The sequence below is a fragment of the Macaca thibetana genome, chromosome 7 (genome assembly GCF_024542745.1).
Source record: "Macaca thibetana thibetana isolate TM-01 chromosome 7, ASM2454274v1, whole genome shotgun sequence".
Taxonomy (NCBI): Eukaryota; Metazoa; Chordata; class Mammalia; order Primates; family Cercopithecidae; genus Macaca; species Macaca thibetana.
In genome coordinates this window covers 165,586,632-165,599,435 of record NC_065584.1, presented here as the reverse complement: position 1 = coordinate 165,599,435, position 12,804 = coordinate 165,586,632, and the positions used below count along the sequence as shown (strand labels likewise).

At 46.7% G+C, this 12,804-nt stretch overlaps 1 protein-coding gene across 5 annotated transcripts in view; it reads right to left on the bottom strand.

The window, feature by feature from the left end:
* Positions 1-12,804, bottom strand: part of ARNT2 (aryl hydrocarbon receptor nuclear translocator 2) — a 199,714-nt gene that overhangs the window by 26,044 nt on the left and 160,866 nt on the right. For all 5 annotated transcript variants that reach the window (XM_050799957.1, XM_050799961.1, XM_050799959.1 and 2 more), the window contains exons 12-13: positions 11,447-11,598; positions 393-465 (exon numbers count right to left, since the gene is read on the bottom strand). In XM_050799957.1, the coding sequence (XP_050655914.1) occupies positions 393-465; positions 11,447-11,598 (225 nt within the window). The remainder of the gene's footprint in view (positions 1-392; positions 466-11,446; positions 11,599-12,804) is intronic.

Sequence of the window (12,804 nt, the reverse complement as noted above, 5' to 3'; positions counted from 1 at the left end):
AGAGGCACATTGAAGAAGAATGGGACACAGGCGGTGGCAGGGAAATGGCCAAGAAGCCAGGGGGCCCAAGGGGATCAGAAGCTGCTCTTGTTGGTCTCTGAGTATACTCATACTAGAGTTCACGCATGGTCCTCAGAAATGTCCTTCAGCCCTTGGGTTGACTATGGCCCCTGGTTCTTCACCTGGTACTCACACATTCTTCATGGCTGAGTTCTGTAGGGAGGAGTGACAGCAGCAGATCCCCAGGGGACCTGTAGGTCTGCTCTTTCCATTGTAGTGTGTGGATGGGGCAATCCTTTGGGCTGAGGGGCTCAAGCTCAGGGCTGAATTGAGTCCCCAGTCCATTGGGCTGGAGACAATTCCAACAGGGAAAGGGTTTTCCAGAAACTCACCTGGGATAAGTCGTATGATGACAATCCATCTCTCTGGTGCACTTCTAATTCTGCCTGCTGTTGCTGAAGTTGCCTGTGAAACAAGAAGACAACAAAGAGGGTCATGAAGAACAGAAGGGATGACAATAGGGCTAAGCCACGACTTTTCCCATACCTCAGAGGCAGGGTGGGTGATACCCAATGGATCTCTACATTGTTTTCCATTTTTAATGATTTTATTTTATTTTTAATGCCCTAAATCAAGACTCCAGACATTGCACTTCATGTTTAGGCTACCACACTCAACTATTTAAGAAATCAATTTTGATGTGTGACTTCATTTTATGCAGGGTCAAAAGATACAACAGAACAAAATTTTAAGGCAAATTCAGAAAAGCAGTTGGGTTTAATGCCGAATGAAGCAGTTGGCTTCAGCTAACACTTAGCCATAAACGGGCGGGTGTTTACATTATCTCATCCAATCCTCACACTATGCTTTCACAGTGGTTATTCTACCCTCATATTAAAATTAAGAAACTGAAGTTCAAAGAGGTTAAGTGGTTGTCAAGGTCAGCCAACTGGCAAGTGGCTATGACAGAACAGAGCCAGGGTCTGACCTGACACTTCTGACTCCAAGGGACTTTGCTGCCTGCTCCATTTGGGGAAGAAAAAGACTTGCTGGAGGAAATGGCGGCTTTAAGTTTAAAAACTGGGTTGTTTTCAAGAGAAAGTGAACTCTATAGCTCAGAGCCTAAAAATGGGGCAAATGACCGGATCCTCTTCAATTGTAAATATCATTAAGAAGGACAGGCAAAAAATTATTAGTGGTACTATGCAATTCAAATTACTAACAGACATTACTCCCAGCCCAGCAATCAATTTAAAGCATATGAACAGACAATTCAAGCAAAATAAATAAATAAATAAATAAAAGGACAAATATACATGTACTGTATGTACATATAATAACATATATATAATAGATATAATAAGCAAGTTAGGGAAACATTTTGCCATTAAAATAATCAAAATAAATGTAAATTAAAACACCTTTGAAGTATAATTTTTCAGCTGCTAAGTCAATAAAAATATGTTTCACATGGTGGCTTTGCATTGAAACTACCACGGTCACACGGTGTTGGGGAAGTGTGCATGGCACGACCTTTTCGGAAAACTATGGTGACACGGATGAGGGACTGTGGACTTGCTCACACTTTCACACTCTCCCAGGTTGTCATCCTGCTGCTGGTCTGTAGTAAGGAAATTATTCAGTGGAAGGAAGTAAGAGCTACCCATGCAAAGTTGGCTGTAATCAGGAATGACTTTCTAAATCCTGCATATTAATTTCCTGAGTGACTATTCCATAGCACTGACAGCAACCACGGTGAAGACCGTCTGGAAACACAGGAAGGTATGATGAAAGGTGTGGAAAAGTTCAAGTGCAGCACAATATATTATGCACGCTGCAAATATGGCCACAAACATCATGTGGGTGAGCAAAATTTAACACCAAGAAAAACAATCTCTCAAGTGTCTGCATTAATTAGGAAGGTTATGTATGGATTTCCATTGTTTACTTCCACTGTCTATTTTGAAACAAGAAGGATCACAGTGGGTCTCCTCTGACATGTTCATGGTCCCACTTTTATCACCCATGGCTGTGTCCTGGACCGGGTGGTGGGGAACCCCCTGGAGGAACTGCAGACAGTCCACCTCCCTTCATCTGGGTCTGGGATGCAGGGAGAGCTGGCTAGATATTCTGTGGATAGGAAGTGAGGGGAGGGTGGGAGAGGAAGCCTTTGTTATCTAGGATGAGGAAGTGGCTGGTGGGGAGGGGCAGGTGTGGAAGGTGCTCCAGCTTCCTGGGGAGGAACCACCAGGAATGCATGGCTAGAACACTGTAACAAAACTGTAAACAAACTGTAACAAAAGCTCTAACAAAATTGTAACTGTCAGCAAAAGCACAGGCTTGGTGAGAATGTGGAGGCCCCCGCCCAGGAAGAGGTGGTGTGTTTGGCGACTGTGGAAGGAAGGCAGGGGTAACACCTGCACCCACCCCTGTGCATTTGCCCCGGCCCCCTGCTAGATGCCTGCATTCATCCCAACTCACCTTAGGCTCACAGTCACCTTGGAAGTGGGTTTTCTGTTTTTCTAATTCCCTTTCCACATGAGGAAACTGAGGCCCAGAGATGCTAGAGGTTTGCAGAAAATAGATGGCACCCTCAAAAGGGATGATTAAAGAAGGTTTAGGGAAGGGGCTACTTAACAGGTATGGCCATAAACATACAGGTGTTTACATTATCTCATCCAACACCCACACTAAGCTTTCAGAGTGGTTACTTTACCCTCAAATTAAAGTTAAGAAACTGAAGTTTAAAGAGGTTAAGTGGTTGTCAAGGTTGGCCAATTGGTAAGTGGCTATCACAGAATAGAGCCAAGGACTGATCTGATACTTCGGATTTCAAGGTGCTTTGCTGTCTGCCCCATTTGGGAAAGAAAAAGCTTTCATAGATGTTATACTAGGATGGTGAAGAGCCCCTAGGCTAGCAACAACAGGAAGCCATCATCATCCCTAGGGCCAAAGGGACAGAAGGAGTGAGCAGCTATCAGACCTGTGAGAGCTGTGGTGAGCAAGGCTGCCTAATACCTTTTCCTCTTCCACTCTTGTTCCTTTGTCTCCAGTCAGTCCCTCCACTGGCCAAACTTAACCAGGACAGACATCAAGGGATCCCATTTGGCCCTTTCCACAATGGTTAATTTCAATCTTCCTCCCAGGAAAACAGGCAAGGCAGAGGGTGCACCAATTGTGTGTGGTAGAAACACAACCACCAGGCTGGTAAGTGGTGAAGACTGAGCAAGACTAGATTTTCTCATTCCAAGTGTAGGCTGTTTGGATTACATAAAAGATGCATTGCTATTTGCTGACTCTTCTCAGCTCCTAAGAAGCAAATGCACACAAGTGATCTGGTCCACAGCTCCACTGATAACAGCAATGCCCGGTACATCATTTCTTTTGACAGGCAACTGGTCAGTCTCTGTTTGACTTTCTCTGCTAGAGAGCTCACTACGTTTTGGGGCAGCTTGCTCCATTTGCAGCATAAATACTTATAAAAAGCATGACCCCTAAAGAGCCCAAATGCACCTCCCTATAACTTTCATCTGGGGAACAACTTCTGCCCCTGGAGAAACATAAAATAAGTTGGGTTCTGTTTCTAAACTCTTTTTCTCAGCATTACAAAAGATGTATGATCTCAACACCACTTCCTCCTCTGGCCATGCCTTCTGTGCTGATGGCCCTGGTGTGTGTGTGTGTCCCCACCATAAAGGAAGGTCTCCTCGATGGGAACCCCAGCTGGAGGACCTGGTGAACATTCTGTTTCGAGTCCAGCCCAGAGGAGTCATTCATTCAGTGAACCGTACGGAACTCTATTGCCAGGCACTGGGGCAGACCGATGACTCAGAACCCACAAGATCCCTGCCCTCATGGAACTGACAGTCTCCAGGGAAAGACACACGTGGGCAAGCAATTACAGTGTGGTGAGTTAAGATGACGCCTCAGGATGAACAAGATTCTATCCAAGGGTACAGTCTGCCTCCTAATGTCAGTGTGGGAGCCCAGATAAAAGGAAAAGGATAAAAGCAGAAGCACGTGATCTCCCACCAGGCAGTCTCAGCCCATGCTTGTTAGACTAGCAAAGTGGGAGCACCAGAAATAATTTTCCAAACAAATTGGTATTCCAGAAATTGAAAAAGGAATCAATATTCAATAGAAAAAAAAGCATTCCTTTCTATACCTCCTTATTCTTACTTTATGACTTTTGTTTTGTTTTGCTTTGATTCACATCTTGGGGACACCATCACCTTCCACTGAATGTAGGGCTGATGGCCAGTATTTTGTCAACATTTTCACATCTCTGCAGTATCCTCATTTCAGAGATAAAGCAACTGAGATGTAACGATGAAAGTGTAGATGTAAGTGTCCAGGGTGTGAACTAAGTGTCCAGAGTAACACGGTTAGAATGTAAATGATGCATCCAGGGTGACATGGCTAGAATGTAATTGATGTGTAAAGGATGCATCCGGGTGACATGGCAAGAATATGGAACACATAGGTCTCAAACCCAAGTCTGTCTGGCTGGAGACCTTGCACAGTTTTTCCTCTGTCCTAAGCTGCTGCCCTAGCCCAAGAGACAGACCCATGGCTATAACATGGACAGTTATTCCACGTCTCCCATTCCAGTACTTTGGGCATCTTGAGCCATAGGAAAGAGAAAAATCTGTTCCTTGGGACTTTGGTGGGGTTGAAGCAGTGAACTCCCCATGATGGCAGCAACCCATGAACCATTTTCTACCCCTTTCCCAGAGCCCTACCTTCAACTCACAAACATTTTCCAGGAAATGACAACCACTCCTACCTGCAACTCAGGCTGTGCCCAGCCCAGGCCCAGAATCTCGGAGACAGGATAGGATCACTGTGTGGAGTTGTGTAGCTGTGCCGCAGGTGCCTGGCCAAGGGGCAAAGTGGGGCACAAACCCAGCCCTCTCCATTCACACACCTTGGTGCAGGTCTGTGTTTGGGGAGGGCCCATGTTTCTAATGTGCATAAAGGCCATGATAAGGGGTCTTGGTATTAGGCTGGGGGGTTGCTTTCAGTTCTGTTCCTCTTTGGGCTCCTAGACCAGAAAAAGGTCCTTTCACTGGGAAGCAGAAAATCAGGTCACAGGTATGGCTGGCAAATCCCCAGGACCCTAACCACTCTGGCTCTGTGGTCGGAACATCAGCATCTCCATCCCACAACCTTTGGGTTTCTGCTTCCATAGCTGAGCATGTGTGGAAGAGAAAGTGCTGACCTGCAGGCTGCCCCATCCTGAGAAGAGCCCTGGGGAGTTTTCTCAGACATTTCACAGCAATGGTATAAAAATAAACCTTGGTGTGCTTGCAAATTCCAGAGAAGGAGAAAGCAGGGCTGCTCAGGAGAAAACTGACTGACAGCACATGCGAGGGAAGTGGGTTCCTACCGCAGCCAGTGCTGCCCTCCATTAGCTGGGCTACAATGGCTGAGGAGTAGAAAGTGAATGCTTCAAGCCCGGCTTCCTGTCGGTGAGGTGCAGGAGGCTGGGCAGATGCTGTCAATTTTCCCTCATGCTCCCTGGACAGGGGTTTTTACTCAGCCTAAGTGAGTAAGAAGGCATGAAGTGGGCATTCCGAGGTCGCTGGAATCATGTCCCTGGGAGTAACTGGAAGCACACTGGGAGGAGTCTGGGGATGGAGGCTAATAATATCCATCCTGGTTGAGCACCATCTGCATGTCTATTGTGAAGCACTCGAAATGCTTGTTACAGGGTTTGGAATTGATTTGATCAGGGCCAGAGAGCAGCATGGTCCAGTCATGCATGTGTGTGCATATGTGTGTGTGTGCACACGTGTGTGTGTTAGAGCTTGCTTCCTGGCCATGTGGACTGGCTCAGCAGGGGCCTGATGGAAGGCAGGGGAGATGGTCAGTAAGACCGATGATTGTGATGGGGCAAAGGCCTCAACCAAGGCAGTGCCAAAGAGGTAGAGAAGGAGATGCGCTAGAGAGAATCCCAGTTGGAACCAGGGGCTCTGGTTCTGTGCCAGGTTGCCTGTTGAGGTGAATGAGAGGGAGGGATCCAGGATAGCTCCCAGATCTAGGGTTTGGTGACTGGGTGTTTCAGGCCCTTACTGCCTCTATGCTCTGCAGAGAACAGGAATGCAGCCTTTCCTTTGACTTCTTTTGTACCCACCCCTATGCTCCACCACCTGCCTAGGACCAACCTGGTGGCCACTGCTAAGCATGACAAAGGAGACATGATGGTCGGTCGGCTCAAGAGAGACTCAATCATGATTCTGGGCATGGTGGGGTTTTAAAAACACATGCACACACACACACACACACACACATGAGCCAACAGGTGTGGTTATGACAACATTGGAACAATGCTGTGACAGGAAAGAGGACTTGGCCTGAACAGACGCAAAGAGATAACTTCAGATCACTTCCCTAAAAAGATGTCAGAAATGAAGAAAGCACAGCAGCTAGGTTGTGCCCAAGTAAAAACACTGAAATGACTCAAGCTAAGAAACAGCCCCAAAAGAGTGTTGGCCCCCAATGCCAAGGCACGTTTCAAAGCTGTGGTGTGTGACCAGTATGTTAAATCAGTCTGGGTTTTTCTGGACTTCATTCCATATTTGATGGAACAGGAGAAAATGCAAGGGTGATGAAGAGGTCTTCTTTGTAGTAACTTTACACAAATGTTTGACATTAAACACTCAATTTCTCCAGGAAGTTTCTTTTGGATCCTTTTGACTGAAAGCAACCAAGCTTGCAAATTGCCCACACTTCACCCTCGCCATCCCCTTCCATCAGCACAGAGCATTTAAGGATCTTTCCATAACAAGTCTGCCTACTGCTGGCAAAGTCTCGCCTCCCAAATTCAAAAAAGAGCTAGCCAGTTCACATTCATGGTTGTCACTGCCCTCTACCGTCCACAGTAAACTTTTTCAACCAACTTCACCAATGCAGGACCTTTCAGTTCAGAGACACAGACTGAGGATTCCGGTGTAACTATGTCCTGAGGGGGCATCCTGATCCATGTAACCTCACAAACTGCAACAGCAACTTTCCAGTGGAACTACGTAGGCCAAACCCTATACAAGATGGCTTTTCTGTTTTCTCAGTGCTGCCTGACTTTCAGGAAAAGAAAGCAAAACCTCAGCCCCAAGGGTGGTTTTCACAGGGGGATATTTACTTTTCTTGCAAGCCCCACTGCAGTGCTACCTCCTAGGGATGCTTTCTCCGAGGCCCCGAGGGGAAGTATTTATTCTCTGCTCCCACTGCATTTTACCTGTCCCTCCCGTCTGCCCCTTCTTACGTTCTCCATGTTACTGGAGCTCAAGTCTTAGTGTGGAGTGGCTGGAACAAGGAGCCATGACAGGAGGTGTGAGCCTGGGACAAAGCTATGGCTTGAACAGATGCTAAGCAGATCCAGGCTGGCATTTAAAGCTATGGCTTGAACAGATGCTAAGCAGATCCAGGCTAGCATTTTCCTCCTCCTCTCCCTTTGGGGCTCCCACCGCCCTGCACCTGGCTCCTTCAGGTCAGTGGGCACACGCTGTTACCCTGTCTCAAGAGCTCCTGAAAGGCCCGTGCTCAGCACCCTCCATAACACACCTGTTGAACAAAGAAAGCACCATGGAATCCTGAGCCCTGCTTACTTTTACTCCTGTTTCTCAAGCGTCCCTATTTTCTTCAGGGCTGGGCCACATATGAGCCTGGCACTGGTGGTACCTCTCTGCTTCCTGAGTAAAGAAGAACCACCCTTTTCCCATGTTGGGAGAAGTGAGACAATAAAACATCCTTAATTTGGCCAAGCTAACTGAGTTTCACCAGATAAAATCAGAATGGAAAATAGTAAAATAGTATTATCTTTTTGCATACCTGGAACTGTGATTTAGTACATTTGTTCCTGCTCTACTTACAACCAAGAAAGTCTTGACTAGAAGGTAAAGGTAAAAAAAGAATCAGAGCATCAAGTCAGCCAAGGGTGACATTAAGAAAGAGAAGCTGGTCGGACAGAGTCTGGGGAGAATGACCAGTGAGAATAGGTTATTTCATGTGGGTTATCAGAGGCTTCTGCGAAAACAATTTCAACACCTTCAGGGCTAAAGCAAGGCTGTAAGGGACTAAGAACAGATGAATGGTGAAGAAGGAGGTTCCCACAGACACGTCTGGCAGGGCCAGGTGGGAGGGGAGCTTTGGTGGGTTGGCCTGACAGGGATTCTCCAAGATCAGGAAGTCAGGTGTCTATGTGAAGGCCCGAGAAGGAGCCAACAAGGAGGATGAGACAAGAGGGGAGGGTCATGGGAGTCCAGGGGCGTGCAGGGAGATGAAGAAGGTGCAGGGTTTGGCCCTGGAAGGAGGAGTCTTTGCCCCTGCTAGGAGCTGGAAATGGAGGAGGAGGGCATTGAGATAGATACACTCATGAACAGGAAGAGAATCACCAGGAGGGTCCTGGTGTCTCTGGTTGTTGGAAGGCAAGGTGATCTGCCCGGAGTTAGAGGAAGAACGCAGGCAGGGCATTTAGGAGACCAAACATAATCTAGGGCTGCAGGCAAGAACTGGCCCAAGAAACTGCCAAGTCGCTGCAAAGGGTGGCAGGGTTGCGTTGCTGCTGCTGCTGCTGACAATCACAGTGATAGCTACTGCAGACCACATTTACTGGGGCCGACTCAGCCTGCTATCATAGTAGAGTGCTTCATATGCAGTAGCTCCATGCAGAATCTGCAGAATAATTCTATGATTCTGGGCCAGTAGTTCTGTCATTCTCCCCATTTTACAGATGAAGCAACTGAGGCTTAGAAAGAGTAGGTGACTTGCCCAGTTGGGAGCTGGGGTTGGAATCCAAGTCATCATCTAATTAAACTAAAGAGCTTCTGCACAGAAAAACAAACAAACACAACAACAACAAAACTATCACTAGAGTAAACAGACAACCTACAGAATGGGAGAAAATATTTGCCAACTATGCATTTGACAAAGAAATAATATCCAGAATCCACAAGGAATTTAAACTAATCACTAGAAAAAAAACAAACCCCATTAAAAAGTGGGCAAAGGGCATGAACAAGATACTTCTCAAAAGAAGACATAGAAGCAGCCAACAAACAGATGAAAAAAATACTCATTGCTAATCACCAGAGAAATGCAAATCAAAACCACAATGAGATACCATCTCACACCAGTTACAATGGCTATTATTAAAAAGTCAAAAAATAACAGATGTTGGCGAAGTTGCAGAGAAAAGAGAATGCTTACACACTGATGATGGGAATGTAAATTAGTTCAGCCATGTGGAAAGCAGTCTGGAGATTTCTCAAGGAACTAAAAACAGAATTACCAGTCAATCCAGCAATCCCATTACTGCATTACTGGGTATATACTCAAAGGAAAATAAATTGTTCTACCAAAAAGACGCTTGGACTTGCAGGTTCACTGCAACACTATTCATAATAGCAAAGACAAGGAATAAACCCAGGTGCCCATCAATGGTGGGCTGAATAAAGAAAATGTGGGCTGGGCACGGTGGCTCACACCTGTAATCCCAGCACTTTGGGAGGCCAAGGCAGGCAGATTGCCTGATTCCAGGAGTTTGAGACCAGCCTGGGCAACGTGGCAAAACCCCATTTCTGCTAAAAATACAAGAAATCAGCTGGACATGGTGGTGCATGCCTGTAGTCCCAGCTACTCGGGAGGGTGATGTGGGAGAATCACCTGAGCTCAGGAAGTTAAGGCTGCAATGAGCCCAGATAGTGCCACTGCACTCCAGCCTAGGTGATGGAGTGAGATTCTGTTTCAAAAAAAAAAAAAAAAAGAAGAAGAAAATGTGGTATATAAATGCCACAAAATATGTAGCCATTAAAAAGAACAAAACCATGTCCTTTGCAGCAACATGGATGCAGCTGGAATCCATTATCCTGAGTAAATTAATGCTGAATCAAAAAACCAAATACCACGTGTTCTCACCTGTAAGAGGGAACTAAACATTGGGTACTCATAGACATAAAGATGGGAATGATAGACACTGGGGGGACTACTAGAGAGGGAGGGTGAGAGGGAGGCAAGGGTTGAAAAACCACCTATTGGGAACTATGTTCACTCCTTGGGTGATGGATTCAACTGAAGTCCAAGCCTCAGCATCATGCAATATATCCATGTAACAAACCTGCATATGTACCCCCTGAATCTAAAATTAAAAACAAATTCCAGGTCATTGGCCCCCTGAGAGGTCTTGCATGGACTCATCTGTCCAGCTCTGTGACTTCTGGCCCAGGAGCAGGGTAGAGGCTGAGGACTCAGAGGGTGGTGTTGCCTGGAAAGAAGGTTACTTTGTGGGGCCCAGATGGGAACTCCCAAATCCGAGGGGCTCAGGGACGGCAACAGAGGGCAGAGCCAGGCAAGTTCTGAGAGTGCCAGTAGGCGGTGGTGACCACCTGGAGGCTTCAGAATTCCGGGGAGGCTACCGAGAAGGGATGTCAGCAGATGAGGAAGAGGAGGTGGTAGGGTTGGAAACGGGTCCCCCAACCGAGTGCTGAACCAGGGAAAATGGTGGATGCTGGAGCCACTGACTATGATGGCGAGACATGGTGACAGTTTTCCAGATGCCAACCTCATCTCACACCCTTGCATGCTACAGTCCTCCCGACACACTGGCCATGGCTTCCACATGCTTGCATTTGCTTGGACATCCTTTTGTCCAAATGTCTTTGTGTTGGTTCCTTGGCCTTGTATATCCTTGAGATTAAATGCAGAGGAGGTATGACCTGTTCAAGGTCATGCTCACTGTGCTGGAAGTTGAACCCAGTGTCTGGCCTGTAGCTTGACTTCCTTTAATCTTTACAGCAACCTTATGAGGGAGGTGAAGAGAGGAAGTGACTTGTTCAAGGTTGCACAGCCAGGAAGTGGTGGGGTCAAGGTCTGCTAACATGCATGGAACATAGGAGTGGTGACGCCAGCAGAGATCTTGGGATCCTCGGGCCCTGGGCAGGGAGGAATGCTTCCATGGCTGGGCAGCAGGGAAGTCATGTGTCCTTGAGGTGCCTACACCCAGGCCACCTGTCCCATTCTCTAGAGCTGTCAAGAGGCTCAGCCTCACTTCGTCCACCCCCGGCTGCAGCAGGACCAAGAAACCAGGCACAAGCAGCTGCTGCAACAGGGAGCAACACGGGACGGCCCAGCAGAGCTCCATTTGGCTGGGTTCCATGCTCAGGGGGAAGAAAAGAGGAGCAGAAACTGGAGCACCTTGCACTGAAGGGAAGGGAGTGTCATGATCATCACTCATTCTTTTGTTTCTCACAAATCAGGAGGGAAATGAGAAGGAGGAACATGGGAGGGAGACAGTGATGGGGACCTACAGTCTCCTCTGTTCTTAATCCTGCAGGGATTTCCAGCTGCAGGGAGAGCCGGCAGGGAGAAAAGAGCTCCAAATAAAATTGCCAGCTCTGGACCCAAGCAAGCGCAAGTGGATTCCAGGAGAGGGAAACAGTGGAGTACATACTTGACGTTGGTGTTGGTGCAGATGATGTACTCAATCTCATCAGAATAGGGATTCTGGAATGTGAAGCTGCTGGTGCGGATCAACATCCACTCCCGGTTCTTGGTGCGAAATCGATACATGACCGACAGTACTTGGCCTTTCAGCTTAACCACCTGAGAAAACATTTGGAGAAGGAAGTCAGCAGGAGGAAGGATGGTGCCAAACGGGAGGAGGGAGAGGCTGCAGGCAGTGGGGTTGTGGCGGGGGACAGCAGGATCTCAGAATAGGGGCATTGTGGCTAAAAGACAGTAAGAGAGGGAGAGCAGTTTTGCAATGGGAACTCCTCTGCCTACCTCCTGGTGAAACGGGGTGCTGCATTTGGGTCATTCTGTAACCACGGTATGAGAAAGCAACCATTCAATGCCTGCTTTATAGTAGGACTTTTAATTTAGCTTTTACAAATCAGATCATGAAAACTCTGCAAGCCAGAGCGTTTTTCTTTTTGCCTTGGTTGCTAGGATACTCTGGGTTTGGTGCTCTCCACTCACCCTCAAGTTATCTCACTCAGGTATGTAGCTACATTGTATTCACAGATTTATTTCTTGCTACCACAACATACAAGATGCTTAACCTCTGCTTAACATTGTAAAATGGAATCAATAGACTCTCTGATAGGAGACATAATGAAATGATCACTTTCTATGGATTATTTATTTATTTATAAGTTTCTCTGTATTACACTTTGATGTTGTAATATGATTTCAAATGTATTGCTTCAGAAATAGCCTCACGAGTTTGGTAAGATGAGTTTTCTTATTTACAGCTGATAATACTGAGACTCAGGGAAATTAAATAAGTCATCCAAGATCAGATAACTTTGGTGGAAAAGCTAGGACAGGAAGCAAGATCTTACTTCCAAATCACAATATTGTCCCTCTGGCTACACAGATCTCCCCTTTGTTCTATTGAAAATATGCTCCAGCCTGGCCATCATGGAGAAACCCCGTCTCTACTAAAAATACGAAAACTAGCCATGCCCCATGCCTGTAATCCCAGCTACTTGGGAGGCTGAGGCATGAGAATCGCTTGAACCCAGGAGGCAGAAGTTACAGTGAGCAGACATCATGCCACTGCTGGCCCCCGCCACAACCCCACTGCCTGCAGTCTCCTTATCCAAGGGGGCTCCAATCCAAAACCCCCAGTGGATGCCTGGAATTGTGAATAGTACCAAACCCTATAGATGCTATGCTGTTTCCTACATATACATACCTATGATAAAGTTTACAAATTAGAAACAGTAAGAGATTAACAGTAAGAGATTAACAACAACTCATAATAAAATAGAACAATTATACCAATATGCCAGCATCACTATTCTT